Source organism: Amblyomma maculatum, chromosome 3 (assembly GCF_055883805.1).
Source record: "Amblyomma maculatum isolate TAMU_Amacu chromosome 3, ASM5588380v1, whole genome shotgun sequence".
NCBI lineage: Eukaryota > Metazoa > Arthropoda > Arachnida > Ixodida > Ixodidae > Amblyomma > Amblyomma maculatum.
Window position 1 is genome coordinate 54,359,966 of NC_139346.1, and position 16,017 is coordinate 54,375,982.

General features: G+C 45.6%; 1 protein-coding gene across 1 annotated transcript in view; it reads right to left on the minus strand.

Moving 5' to 3' along the window:
• LOC146194778 (uncharacterized) overlaps positions 1-16,017 on the minus strand; it is a 98,787-nt gene that overhangs the window by 55,469 nt on the left and 27,301 nt on the right. The window contains exons 4-5 of the mRNA XM_084596119.1: positions 15,705-15,810; positions 2,531-2,640 (exon numbers count right to left, since the gene is read on the minus strand). Coding sequence (XP_084452245.1) covers positions 2,531-2,640; positions 15,705-15,810 — 216 coding nt within the window. The remainder of the gene's footprint in view (positions 1-2,530; positions 2,641-15,704; positions 15,811-16,017) is intronic.

Genomic DNA, 16,017 nt, shown 5'->3' on the forward strand with positions numbered 1-16,017 from the left:
CCGGTCAAATGCAAACTGTTTTCTCCTACGACGTAGTCGGGTGGAATGACACGCACGATGCAAGGGGAGACTACATGATTGCTGCCGCGCGGGGAACTGAGAATATATCTCAGGTTCGTGCCGAGAGGCACATCTGCTGCTCCGATCTCGTATTTCAGGCGCCACAGACCCAAACCAGACTATCGGAGCATGCACGAAGTGCCTGAGCGCGAACATAACCGAAACTGAAGTGGACGCCTGTAGGCGTATTGGCAAACCGTATCCCGTAGGCGCACTAGAGCAGACGACGCTTTCAGCGAGCTAAACGGCGATTGTAGCTGAAAGGTCTCTCTGAACGCAACCTAAACGTAACATACACTCACTGTAAAAGGCGATTGTTGCTGAAAGATGTCCTTGAACGCAACCTAAAGGTAACATACGCTCACTGAGACAGGAACTGATTATGGGGAATGTAATTTTTGTGTCTCTGTTGTCATACTGATTGTTACTTAAAGGTGTCTGTGAATGCAGTCTAAAGGTAACTTACACTCACTGAAGGCAGGATAGAGTTACGATGAAGGCAACTGCAATAAACATATGCAGAAATAAAATTACAGCAAAGGAGTCGAACAGAAGTTTCAGTGGCATCAGTGCACAGTGGTGAGTGGTGTCAATCCACTGTCCACCAAAGCAACGTTAATGGCGACTTTTAAACGCGATCTTATTCGTCTAGACAATATATCCACTATATGTCGCCAGATGGCGCTGCTCAGGGGAATCACGTGCCAGAGCGTCGTCTGCACGAGTGCTCCTACGGGATATGGTTTGCTAATATGCCGCCCGTAGCGCCGTGTTAGCTGAGAGATTAGCGGCGTGTACCGACATGCGGACAAAATAAGTATATTTTTATATTTGCCTTGCAAAATATACGTTCTTTTCGTCTTTTTGCCGTTGTTTACCTGTGATAAAAGCATGTTATCATATTCGAAATAAAACCGACTACCGCATTCAAACGGTTAACGTAATTCGCATGCTTCAGCCTCCGGGATTCCTTGAGCGTCACGTGATTTGTAGTTGCGAGCCTCGCCCGTTTCAGCTGTGGCGGCGATACCGGTATTCCTGTTCTTCCTCTTTACTACCTTATAAGAGCTCTGTTATCAGTAAGAGTGGCTTTTTTGTATCTAGTAACTGGCATTCTATAGATGCGTGCCCACTTCATTTTCCTCTTTAGTGGCCCTTTAAGGCAGCACAGCGCATTTTATGAGACTATAATACAAGCAGTGGTCTCGTGATTACCTCAAACAACGCTCAGGCCGTTCATGCTGTGTAGGTGGCTACTCCAACGGGGTGCAAAGCTTCCTAATATATGACACTTCAATTGACTTCTATTATATTATAAATCGCAGGAGGGTCCAAAGCAGTCTCGTAGGCTGGAAATTTTTCTCTTCAGGAAGAGAACAGTCCTTTTCAGCTCATTGCAAATTTTGTAGCCAGAAGGCAAACTTATACCATATTGTATGGGCTTGTCAACAAAATAACGGACATAATAAATCAGCCAACGTAGGAGGTTTGGGACGCGGCCCTGTCCAGCTCGGACCTCGAGGAACAATAAGCCCTCGTCAAAAGAGCGCGGACGGCGGCTTCTGCCAACGGCATTCCAGACCAGGGATTCGATCAGCCTTCCCTTAACCTAAGTTCTTGCTGCACTCAATAAAAGTTTTCATCATCATCGCCATCCTCAAGAAGAGAAAACTATATGGGCACAGCAATAACTGCGAGAATACATTTCCTGTTTTATTAGTGATGAGACAAAATCTTCCGTATTACGAGCTGACTCCTAATTTTCTAGCTCAATTTTAAATGAGTTTAAAATTTTTGATTCACTTTCTACAGATGCACAAAAATCGTCCAAGGAATATCTCGCAGTTCTGTACTGCATCCTACTCTCAAAAAAAAAAAAAGAATAATTGTTTTACGTTTATAGAAAATGAAAGGTCAATGCGCTTCACTGAACCTAGTATCATTGATAAGAAAGTAAATGTTATCTGAAACAGAGTGCTTTTGCGAATGAAAGCGCCCCGAAACTACTTTTCATACTACACCGCCGGGGTGGCGCAGTGGTTACGGCGCTCTACTACTGTTCCCAAGGACGCGAGATCAAATCCCGGCCTCAGTGGCCACTTTTCGATGGAGGCGAAAAGCAAGGCGTCCGTGTGCTGTACGATGTCAATGCACGTTAAACACCCTCAGGTGGTCTAAATTTGCCGAAATTTGCCCAAAAATTACAGTCCTCCAGTACGGAGTCTCTCCTAGCCTGAGTTGCTTCGGAAAGTTAAACCCCTCAAACCAACCAACCTACCAACTTTTTATACTCCTCATTTATATCAACGTGCCAATGCACCTAAGTCTGATTCTCAACTTGACAGAATTTTAACCTTCGAGCAATACACTGAAATAATTACCGCATGAAAAACGCGCGATATATTTTGTAGATAAATGCTATTTTATGTTCCAAACGCATTACCGCACAATCTGTCAAATAAATACTCACTTCCTTCAGGAGGGCACATGTACTCCGGGCAGCACATCGGATATCCAAGCGATCGATCCCCATCTTGTAACTTGATGCAGGCGTGAATTTTTCTGTCATATTTTGGACAGCTGAAGGATGAGAAAGGCGCTATTTTTATTTCACAAAGTTGCAATAGCAAAAAGGAAAACACTATTTGAACAAAGAAAGCATTTTAATCTTAAAACACCCTTATTCGGTCACATGTAAAGTTTAATTACAGATTATTGCTTCCACATTGAGGCACAGCGGCATTAGTGTAAAAACGAGTGAAGGGGGTTTTGGTCAGCAAAACTTCCTCCCTCCCTAGAAACTCTCATCTTTCCAAGCACCACTAACCGGCCTTATTATTTACGTTATTGAACAGACATTGGCGCCTGCACTTCTGCACACACCGAGGAAGATATATTAATTGTGAATAATTTATTTTTAAATTTATTTCAGTGCCATAGCACTAGATTTCGAAAAGAGGCGGGGCCTACTTCCGCAGCCACATCAGCCTGTCTTCGAAAGCCAACCTACAAATAAACTTGACTAAGTACGTGATACCTTCCTAGGCGCGCTACAGGCGTTGAAATAAGTGCTTATCTGATATTTGAATCAGGAAGAATCCACGAGATGCCGATGCAGGCATAGCTACTACCCTGAGGCACTACGGCTAAAATAAATGACAATGAATGAGCATGAACTAGAAATTAGCAAATACAGCATTCGCAGTAATGGCGCCAGTTTGCAGGGCGATGAAGTATACTCAGTCAGGATTGAAACTGTCTTTGTTTCAGTTATAGCCAGTCTATATATACAGTTATTCAGCTTGAATGTTTGTTTATAGAAATATGAAGCCGATGACCGCCTGCGATGGCTCTTCTAAGCGCATCGTTACGAAGGTGGCACTGCTACCGTTCCAGAGTCAATCGATGACGCTATGCGCATTTTACTGGTGTTCGAGCGAACGTTTTTATGCCACCTTTCGCCCTAAATAGCATTTAGTAATAAAGATTATAAGCGTCACAGGACAAGTTAGTATGTTTCCGGTACCCGCATATTTATTTCTGTATGAAAGTAATAACAGAGGCTGTAAAGTTGAGACTACTTCACTCAGGCAGTTCCTAATCAAATATGAGACGTGGAAAGAACGCTATCGTTTTGCTGCATATGAATAGTCATCTGAGTAAAGCAATCTATTACCGCTAGAAATCAACACAACATTCAGACCTGGAAATAGAAATCCAAGTTTAGTTTTTTTTTTAATTCATGCAAATAACGTGAACTTAAAAGGCAATAGTTGCTAGCGGTACAGTCCGCTCAGACATCATCACCAGAAGTAACGTATTCCTAAGCACGCCAGTGATTGAGAACATTGTTATGAATTTATGGTTTTGAGGAGATTTCCTTGCTTTAATATTACAATAGCGTTTGCAAAATGGTAAATTGATAGTTACAACATCTTATGAATTTCTTTCAACAAATAACGCCAATGATTTAACAAAGTATATATAATGCCGCATCTTCTTTGAACGTGGCAGTCATGCGCGGCAATGCGAAGAATACATAAACTTCCCGCAGAGAAAACTACGGTTGGCGGTACTTCATTTGGATTTTGGAGGCTAAGTAGCAAGAAATATTTGAAGCTACGTTTCAAAAGACGTAATAGCTCCAATTTGTGGATTGTCTTGTAGATCTTCAGAACTCCATTCCCATAAAAGCCTATTTGCTATTGAATAAAATATTACACATACTAAATGATATGCACTCCAAAGCTACGAAAAATATGTGAGACAGCCTGAGAGCCTCGCTTTGACCAACCCATGCTAATGCGGGTGCAATGATAGATGCATCTAGTGTGACTGAAATTTCCATCTACGTTGACGTTCGGTGCTTCCATTCCACCCTGAAATCTAAAAGGAGCTACCAGAATTGCCGCCCTCAAGCAACTCTGTCATGTCGCGTGATCTCCTAATATAATACAATACGCATCCAAGTGAGATCACGGCTATGACTTTACCGCCTGCCATATGACAGTGTCATGTTCCTGATTTTTTCCCGCACTACTTCGACAGATTAGTAAGAAAGAAACCCATCAACGAATTAGCGGTGAGGGGGAGGGCAGAAGAGTTCAGGATCTCGCTACAGAATAGGCTTTCAGCTCTAACTGAGGATGGCGACATTACCCTAGAGGCAAGGAACAATAATTTCAGAGATATCATTACTGAGTGCGCGGTAGAAGTAGGCGGTAGGATAGTTAGAGAGGATACCGGTAAGCTGTCTAAGGAGACGAAAGATTTGATTAAGAAACGCCAGAGTATGAAAGCTTCCAATCCAACAGACCAGATCGAATTGGCCGAGATATCAAAGCTAATCAATAAGCGCAAGGTGGCTGATATTAGGAAGTATAACATGGAGAAAATTGAGCATGCTGTAAAGAACGGGGGAAGCCTTAAAGCGGTAAAGAAGAAATTGGGCATAGGCAAAAACCAGATGTATGCGATAAGGGACAAGGCGGGCAATGTCATCACTAATATGGAAAAGATAGTCAAAGTAGCCGAGGAGTTCTATACAGATCTCTACAGTAGCCAAAGTAGTCAGGACCGTAATGAGATTGGCGGTAGGGAAAAACAGTCAGACGTTCCACCAGTGACGAAGGACGAGATCAAGAAAGCACTAGAAACTATGAAAAGGGGGAAATCAGCTGGAGAGGATCAGATAACTACAGATTTGCTGAAGGACGGGGGGGATATCGTGCTAGAAAACCTGGCCACCCTGTATACGCAGTGCCTGCTGTCATCGACGGTACCGGAACCATGGAAGAATGCAAACATTATCCTCATTCACAAGAAAGGGGACTCTAAGGACCTTAAAAATTACAGACCAATCAGCTTACTGTCTGCTACGTATAAGGTATTTACTAAGGTAATCGCTAATAGAATCAGGACAACCTTAGACTGCAATCAAGCAAAGGATCAAGCAGGGTTTTGGAAACGGTACTCTACTATCGATCATATCCATACCATCAATCAGGTGATAGAAAAATGCTCGGAATATAACCAGCCCTTATACATAGCATTCATTGATTACGAAAAAGCATTTGACTCAGTTGAAACCTCGGCGGTGATGCAGGCATTGCGAAATCAGGGGGTAGACGAGCCATACGTGAAAGTGCTGGAAGATATATATAGCGGCTGCACAGCAACCATAGTTCTGCATAAAGCAAGTAACAAAATTCCCATAAAGAAAGGTGTTAGGCAAGGAGACACAATCTCTCCAGTACTATTCACAGCTTGTTTAGAGGAAGTATTCAGAGACTTGGAATGGGAGCAGTTAGGGATAAGGGTAGATGGAGAATACCTCAGTAATCTGCGGTTTGCTGATGACATTGCCTTGCTAAGCAACTCGGGGGATGAACTGCAAATAATGATTGATGACCTAGACAGGAAAAGTAGAAAGGTAGGCTTGAAAATCATTATGCAGAAGACTAAGGTAATGTTCAACAGCCTCGGGAAGGAACAGCAGTTTACATTAGGTAGCGAAATACTGGAAGTAGTAGGCGAATATGTCTACTTAGGACAGGTAGTAACCGCCGACCCGGACCACGAAAAGGAAATACCAAGAAGAATGCGATTGGGATGGAGCGCATTTGGCAAGCACTCGCAGATTATGACTAGCAGCTTACCGGTATCGCTCAAGAGGAAAGTATACAACAGTTGCATCTTGCCTGTACTCACCTATGGGGCTGAAACGTGGAGGCTAACCAATAGAGTTCTACTTAAGTTGAGGACAACCCAGAGGGCTATGGAACGAAAAATGGTAGGGGTAACATTAAGAGATAGAAAGCGTGCAGAGTGGGTCAGAGAAATAACTCAAGTTACCGACATTCTAGTAGAAATTAAGAAGAAGAAATGGACATGGGCAGGACATGTAGTGCGAAGAGAGGATAACCGATGGTCGCTGAGGGTAACAAACTGGATTCCAAGGGAAGGAAAGCGTAGCAGGGGGCGGCAGAAAGTTAGGTGGGCGGATGAGATTAAGAAGTTCGCAGGGGTCAAGTGGATGCAGCTAGCACAGAACCGGGTTAAGTGGAGAAATATGGGAGAGGCCTTCGCCCTGCAGTGGGTATAATCAGGCTGATGATGATGATGATGATGACTTCGACAAACGATTTTCAAGTGAACACAGTATTTTATCCTGTAGCAAGAAAAAGCATACTCTGCGACTTCGGTGCCAAGTGGGGTGTGGGACCGCCCCGCGACGCTGAAGTCTCCCTGATCCGCTCTCTGCAAGAATCCACAGTGAACCTTTATATGTTTTCTCCTCACTTCTTTTTAAAGGGTCGTACTAAATAGGTGTGACTCTAAAAATTATATCTGTACTAGACCCCATTCTCAACGCTACTGACGTCCGCTCCAAAAGGACCGCACCTCTTCACTGGCGTGTTAGGCGTAGGTTAAAATGCCAAAACACACCCTACCACTGTACTACCACTGTCTCGCTCTCTCTAGCCGCGCCCCTAGAGGAAGCCTACGACACAGTTGGGTGAAGCCGCTAGTCTATGAAGTATAGCGTGCTCTGGTTCAGTTTATGGTTGCTTTCAGTCAAGTAAAATTTATATATCTTTTCGTCTAGAGATAGAAAGTTTTGACTTATGAACGTTTTTTTGATCATTAAAAACGACCACCGAACAGCATGTTCTAGTGCTGCAGCACTACTACCCGTCGTCTTGCAAAAACCCGATTGCTGAAGCCGATTTGACGTCAGTTGCCCAGAGAAATTAGCGTACAGATACTACGCCTTCCCTTTCCTGTAAACCAATTATAAAAGACCAGTGAACTTTGATGCGCTCAGGAACACGCTGGTTGTCTTCTACAAGGGAGCGCAATGTACTCTGCGCCGTAGCAACGCTCTGGTTTCTCGTTTCACGACTGCAGATTCTGCAGTGCTTTCGGAGTATTTAGTACTGCACCACTCATGCATACTTGGTCTAGAAGTATGGCCGCGTGATTAGCTCAGTACAATAATGTTCAACAATTGAGACACAGCAAACACGATCCTGTCCAAACGTTCTGCTTCTCCTCGAAATTCCGTGATTTACTGGGTTAAAACATCTGATTTTTTTAATGCTACACATGATGTTTGTTAAATGCTGAGAACTAGAAAGAAGATGAATGACATATTACATATTGGCGCGTGCCTCTCTGAAAAGAGGATATAGAGGAACAGGGGACAAAGAGGACGAAGCTGAGTGTAGTGCGTGGAACTGTTTCTATCAGTGGTCGCTGCCTTGTACTCGTTACATTTTTCTGGTGGAGCAGCCGGGTACGATTTCCCTTTTTGCTGAGTTGCACCACTCAAGGGCAACCGAGAGCCACCACGGATTTGAGACCGGTCCATCGCAGTTTGCAGCCGCCGCCTTCGAGGTCAGTCGCCAGAGTTCGGGCCTCTTTCCTGCACGCCTGTGGCCAACGTGCATAGATTCAACACGAACATTGCGGCTAACGGATAGTCTTCACCCCAGTTCGCTGTCCTCCAGTCTGGAATGCCACCGTCCTTCCATGGCGAGCTTTATGAGGACGCTGAAGACTGGCTGGACCAATTCAAACGGGTCGCCAATTAACACGGTTGGGATGAGCAAAGGAAGCTTTATAATGTGTACTTTGCTCTCGAAGATTCAGCGCGGACGTGGTTCGTGAACCACAAAACGACACTGACATCATGGGACCTCATTCGTCGCCAGCTGTTGGCTACCTACACCGCCAACGACCGAAGAAAGCGTGCGGAGTCGGCGCTGCAATCTCGCGTCCGAGCCCCTAACGAATGTATTGAAATGTACTACGAGGACATGATCCGCCTTTTTAGGCGTGCTGATCCAAATATGTAAGAGAAAAAATAAGTGCGCGACCTTATGCGCGGGGTGAAACAAGAAATATTTGCTGGGCCTGTGCGCAATCCACCTGACACAGCATCAGATTTTTCAACGGAGGCCACCATGATAGAACAAACACTTCGACACAGGGCGCAGCACAATTACCATAACGTGTCCGCCATGTCACCGGTCATCTATGGTTCCGCTTCAACAGTTCTGATGATGCTTTAAGGGAGCTTATTCGATCCGTGGTCAGAGAAGAGCTGAGACACTTTCAGCTACAGGGTCTAACGACGTCGTCGTGGCTTCCATCACTCGCGGAGGTCATTCGCGAAGAAATTAGGCAAGCCGTCCCGGAACCGTCTGTGCCTGGTGCGCACCCACCGCCACCGAGTGTGCCAACGTACGCGTCCGTGCTTTAGCAGCATACCCTCTGTGATCCTCCAAGAGTGAACCCAACTGTGCCTCATCCCAACCAGAATCATAGTGGGTACGATTCTCTCAGAGCCAGAGTGGACACCCCTACTCGTGATCAAAATCCGCGCCGTTCTCCTCTTCCAGCCGAGGCACGGTTTCAGAGCACTGATATCTGGCGTGCCCCTGACAATCGACCCCATTGTTTCCTCTGTGGTGAGGCCGGTCACATTTTGAGGTTCTGTCCGTACCGCCGCCGGACTTCGTGGCTTCCATCCGCGTGCACGATGTCCTTGGAGTGGTGAACGACCGCCCGATATCTAGGAGTGCCTGGCGACGCATACGAGTCCTCCAGATGTCCCACAATACGGGTCCCGCGTCATTACCTCTTCCCGTTGTCGTTCTCCAAGTCCACGTCCATCTACATACCGCACTGGCCGCTCGCCGAGCCCCCTCTCCCTGAGCAGTTGGGAAAACTAGGAACAGTGACCTGCGGAGGGGGGGCCGCTGACGAGCGAAGTGTTGAATATCCTCCATCAAGTTTAGTACAAGATAACGGCTATCAGACGGCGTCATGTAGCGATGAATCTGGGTGCGCAGCTTCGGACATACCGGTTTCTATCGACGATTTTCTCATTACAGCGTTAGTTGATACGGGGCGGACTATCCAGTTACGAGCACTGGATTAGTAAGGAAATTGAAGAAACGTTTAACCGAGTGGACTGGGTCTCACATCCACACTGCAGGGGGACACCTTATTACTCCGGCTGGAAGATGCGTTTGCAAGAGTTGCAATTGACGGATTTGTTTATGTTGGCGAATTTGTTGTACTTACCCACTGTTCGCGAATTGTGTACTCGGCTTGGACTTCTTACAGGCTAACGGTGCGATAATTAATTTGCGAGAATCACGTGTGTCGTTTTCGCCGAGCCAAGCCATTTCGAGATTTAGCGTCGATGGTTCATCAACGCCCACCTTACGTATTACAGCAGCTGACATTATGGTCCCGCCAAGGAGCAGCAATATGGTCTTGGTAGAAAGTGACACACCATGCGACCGCGACGTACTGGCAGAGAGGAACGTGGACCTGCTTCTTGAGAAAGGGATCTGCGCTGCAAGAGTACTGGTTCGCTTGCGGATGGTTGTGCGAAGCTCTGGATTACAAATTTCGGGACCGAGTTTCAGCACATTGCGAAAGGAACAGCCATCGCGTATGTTGCCGACTTTATTGGGCCAGCGAACATCTGTACTCTGGCGCCGCCGTCGCCAGCCGGATACGATGTATCCGACATTTTATCAACTGTGGACATTATATCAATTTGTCGGTGGTTGAGCGGCGGCGACGCTCAGAGCTTCTTAAGAATTTTTCTTCATGGTTTGCAACGTCTTCGAAAGTTGGGCGCACCCCAGTAGCCAAACACCACATTATGGTTGACGCGGAGACCAAGCCGATTTCAGAGCACCCATGCTGCGTGTCGCCAACGGAACGAGAGGGGTTTCAGAACCAGGTGCAAGAAATGCTTACCGACGACATGGCACAGCCGTCTACCAGCCCCTGGGCTTCGCCTGTAGTTTTAGTGAAGAAAAAAGACGACACTTTGCGTTTTTCCGTTGATTATCGGAAATTAAATCAGGTAACGAAACGGGATGTATACCCCCTCCCACGTATCGACGACGCATTGGACCGGTTACGCAATGCCAAATATTTCTCGTCGCTTGACCTCAAGAATGGCTACTGGCAGATAGAAGTGGACGAAAGGGACAGAGAGAAAACAGCGTTCGTCACCCCTGACGGCCTTTATGAATTTAAAGTGCTTCCTTTCGATCTCTGTTCTGAGCCAGCAACCTTCCAACGAATGATGGAAGGTTGCTGGCTAGCCAACCGTTTTCTCTGGACTGTAGTGGCAAGCGTACCTAGTGTAGCTTGACAATGTCGTCATTTTCGTGGCTAGTTTAGAGGAGCACCTCGACCGGCTGTGAATGGTACTACAGGCCAACTGACGATAAAACCACAGAAATGCCATTTCGGATTCCAGGAGCTCCGCTTTCTTGGCCAGGTCATTAGTGCTGAGGGCGTCAAACTGGATCCCTACAAGACTGCTACTGTGGAAAACTTCCCGCACCCAACCGACAAAAAGTCCATTGCAATGTGTTTTTGAGGCTTTGAGCCTATTACAGGCGTTTTGCCGAGAATTTGTCAGCGATTGCCGAGCCCCTTGCGCTTCTTACCCGAGACTATGTTCCTTTTGCGCGGCAAGATGATCAAGAGGATGCCTTCAACGAGTTACGCCGATGACTGCAGGCCGCCCCGATACTTGCCCATTTTGATGAAATAGCTGCTACGGATATTCATTGCGATGCCAGTAATTTTGGACTCGGTGCCGTTCCGATTCAGTGGCAAAATGGCACTGGGAAAGTTATCGCTTACGCGAGTCGCTCTCTTTCAAAAACAGAGGCAAACTATTCAACCACGGAAAAGGAATGTCTCGCGGTAGTTTGGGCGATAACTAAGTTCCGACCCCATCTTTACGGCCTCCCTTTTAGGGCTTTCAGCGACCACCATTCGTTGTGTGGGCTAGCCAACCTCAAATATCCCTCTGGACGGCTTGCAAGGTGGAGCCTCCGTCTCTAAGAATGCGACATTACGGTTGTACACAAGAGCGGCCGTAAGCACAGCGACGCAGTTTGCTTGTCTCGTGCACCAGTTGCTGCTGCCCCTATCGACCGAGAAGACAATGACTTCCCGTTTTTTGCTGTCGTCACGACCACCGACATGGCCCAGCGTCAACGGGCTGACCCCGGTTTACGCCCGCTTATTGAGCCTCTCGAGGGCCTTGATGTAGCTTTCCCACGTGCTTTCGCACGGGGTTTATCCTCCTGCACCATTCGAAATCGCATCCTATATAAGAGAAACTTTCAGCACAACAAGGAAACCTTTCTTCTCGTTGGGCCATCCGACCTCCGGCCAGAAATCTTGCACGCATGCCCCGATGAGCCTTCGGCAGGTCATTTAGAAGCCTCGCGAACATTAGCAAGCATTCGGCAAAAGTACTATTGGCCTACGTTACTGCCTTCAGTCCAGCACTACGTGAGAACATGCTGAGATTGCCAGCGGCGAAAGACACATCCGCTGAAGCCTGCAGGGCTTCTTCAGCCGATCCCTCCACCAACAGCGCCTTTCCAGCAAGTTGGCATGGATCTTCTGGGCCCCCTCCCAACGTCTGCATCAGGGAACAGATGGATAGTAGTGGCGACGGACTACCCAACGCGATATGCTGAGACACAGCCACTTTCCCGTGCAACTGTTGCTGAAGTAGCGGCAAATAAGAGTAGAAATGGGATTTGCTGTTTAAGGATATAAGGAGTAACAAGTGATACCACATGAATTTTTGTGACGGAGTGTCACGAATTTGTGCAAATTTTCTGATTACCAACGTGAAACGCACAAACTGGGTAGTTCACAGAGAATACTTATGGAATTCCTACAGCAAAATTGCAGCGCCTAGCCATTTAAAACATAGTGTGTTTATTTATCCTAAACTTTACAATTATCGCCGGCGCGGTAAATGGAGGGCGTATTAAAAAGGAATGAGTTCTTTATCATATATGTGCATTGCTCTTTGGTTAACAAAATTATTACTTTTTAGGTTAGCCAGTATAAGTCAGAAACAGTTGGTCCTAATTTGGTGCCTGACATGATCACGCTTTATCTGTGGCCACTTATTATGCTAGCTTTATAAAATAACTTTACCAAAACCCGAAGACACTTTTGTTCCGCTTCTAGATGGATATGAGGAAGTCTTATAAAATATATAGGTCTAGCACTGACGGTAAGGATGAGGGCGAAATTCTATTCGGGAAGCTGATGCTGTGGAAGTGGAAGCATTTACTTAGGACAAATGAAAGATTTGAACTGGAAAGAGAAAATCGTGAAAGAACAACGAAGCCAATGATTTTGGTTTACCATGGCAGACTTGGGGCGTTAATAATATACGTCAACCGAAGTGTAATGCGCCCCAAGAAAAGTTCAGTTGCTCTTACAATGGAACAGTGCCAGAGCTGTAGACAGTTTTACCCATCGTGAACACTCGCAAATCCGTATCACCGAAAAACGAACAAATTCTTTAAATACCAACTGCGGACTTTTTGCACTAGTTCCTGTTTCTAATTTACTCACAAAAGTTTAGTATTTACTTGAAATACCTTCATTGGCAGGCGCTTGTTAAGAGCCAACGTGTAAAATAAAATAATGCTTTTCTCTTACCTTAGTACAGAATGATGCCGCTAACAGAAGAAAGCGGAATCTAAATATCGTCGAGCTCTGGGGTGATGCTACTTCACATTGGCTTGCTGCCACAAAGAAGTTCTTTGAAGCCACAATTGTACGGCATGCGCTTTTTTGGCTGCCTCTATATACACGCGGCATGCCTATAGAGGACCCAAGCTAGACTACGCTAGGGCGGCCGTTGCCTCCTGTTAGGCGGAGGTGGCCCTACCTTGAGCGTTGGCTGGCTGTGAAGCAAATGAAGAATACCATCTAGAAGAAATACTACCTAGGCATTAACTAAATAGGCGCGCGGAAAACGGAAACGTAGCGTTGCTCCACCAAGGCCGGTGCAGATACTGTGGTTTAGCTGATATTATTTCCTTGTTCTGTTCTTTCTTGACAAGGAGTTGCAGTAAAGGGGTTATTTTGATACGATGAAAGACTAATTTAATATTCTGTCCATTCATTCGTGGCTTTCTGCAAACCATTAAGACAAATAGGAAACCTAAATAGGCCTAGGCGATATTTCTGCACATATTGAAGATCCGACATAAAGGTAAACGTGGTACATTCTAATTATACGACTACTCATAAGCATATTGACGAAGTGGTAACACCTCCCTGATTAACAATGGGTCATACGTAGGACAATCGCTTTTTCCCAAGCCACAAATCCCCTGGCCAGTCAATGTGTCTAACGTGTCTGATCCAAACAAAACAAAGCAGCTATGGGGGCTAGCTGTTTGAACACTTCAAGAAATTTACGCCCTTTTTTTTTCTTTATTGCCTGTCTTTGGCAGAATACACAAAACCACTTAGAGGGCACAATGAGCATTCATTAATACAACAATCAGCCAGGTGGGTTGTGGCGTCGTCATGCTAAAATTCTCTTAGGGTCACTAATGGCTCCAATCTTCCGAGCCACTCGGGAGGTTCAGGAGCAAGTTTCTGAATTTCAATATATCTATTCATGCCTTCCCGACAATAGATCCGTGCTGGCCGTGCGTCAGGATCGCAATGGTAACCTGCCATTCTCGAGCGCCAAATACAGTGCAGGGCAATTAGTATAATAAGGTCAAATGGCACCCCATCCTCATTCTCTACTGGCAAGTACCTAATACCATGCGAGTCTAATGGAAATTCCTTTTTTAAAGTCCTTTGTAAAATATCCCAAAAGTATACCCCTTCCCAACATGTAGGAAAACGTGGTCTATAGTTTCTGGCTGTTTACAAATTAAGCAATGCGAACCCCAAGGTAAAAATAAATTCTTCCCTTCCAAGAACTTCTTTACTGGCTGTGTTTCCGTGTGTAAATTAAAAAAAAAAAGTTTTTGCATTCGACGGCACCTGCATCGCCTTCACCCGCTTAAGCACGTCGCGTCCTGGTCCTCCACTGTATAAGGCCCTGTACATTGGTTTGGGAAGAACTACGTCCCACAAATCCTTGTACAGCTTAATTTACGCTCTAGGCTATAAGCATACACGCAAGAAAGCAGGAAAAGTGACGTATACAGAACAAGCGCGCACTGACATCTATGGTTTATTTATAGTAGGGCTACATTTACAATAGTACACGCACATGCTCTGATAAAACAAATATCGTATTCTCATTGCACAAGCAGTGTCACAGCCCTACACACGTACGCTCCTTTATTAGATGTACCTTATGACTTAATAGCATCACCGAAGGTGTGCTTCCGCTATTGTGTACTCCGGCTTGGCCATGCAGCCTGCCTCAAATGCTGCCATCTCGAACCTTTGTTATAAAAGCGCTCCTAGACCTGTATTCTCGGTATGCCGAGATTTAAGTATCATTTTCGCCGGCGTCGCACTGATCTGGTACGTGGAACCAATGGAACCGGAAGCTGTGGCATAAGAATTCATTTCTGGTTCCGGCATTTTCGCCGTTAGATGCTTCGAGGTCAGGATGAAAATGGCACTTCTGAAAACTGCGCAAATTCCGACTACAGGATCTGGAAAAGTATCGCCTAACTAGTGTGGAGTGTTACGCAGAAATGCGCTCGCTTGGGATGGGCAAAGGTATAGAATGTCAGGAGGACTGACAGAAAGTCTTGCCTAAACTTTACCAGTGTTAATTAGGAAGCGTCAAAGTTTCCTTTCTTCTGAAAACGCAACTGAAGTTACCGGTGTTGTAAGCGCAAAATTGCAAGCATGCCCCTGATCGGATATTTAACAGTGCGCGGGCTGTATGACATCAAGATGTCAGATGACATGAGCGAATTTACAAGAGATGTCGTCTCGTGTAGTGCCTGTGATATGCCTGCATAAGTAAAGGATGGTTACACTAACCCACGTAAGCCAGTTCCCGCGGCTTCGTTAAAGCGTGCCCTAATGATTGCGCCGTGCGGCGTTTCACACAAAATGGCAACTTACGACTGCGCGGTGATGATTAAGTGGTAGATAACAGACGATATAATTAAGGCAAAAGTTTAGTGAGGAGCGACGTGGACGTATGATCAGAATTACAATTTCACGTAACACTCCTAATAGCGAACTGTGTGTCTCCTTAGGTTTTGTAGGATTCGCGTTATTTGAATTCAACCTGCCATAATTTCCGCTGCTATCTCTACCGCTTCTCATATATTGTTGAGTTTTACCTTTGTACCATAACATAGGACTTTCGTCTCGGTGTCGTCAACTTCTTGCAAGGCGACGAGAGATCCGTTTCGCCGTCAACTGGCTGGCCTTTGAAACTGCAGGATCCTGAAATGAATGAAGATTAAACACAATAATTCGCCGAATATGTTCCGTACAATGGAATATAGCGATTACGTTGTCATAAATAATGAAACTCTTCATTAATATACATATACCTAATTATTTTAAGTTTAAACAGTGCGGAATGTGGGATCTTGGCAATTGCAAATTATTCAAAGAATATATGTTGCTACTAGGAGACCTTCCATGCGG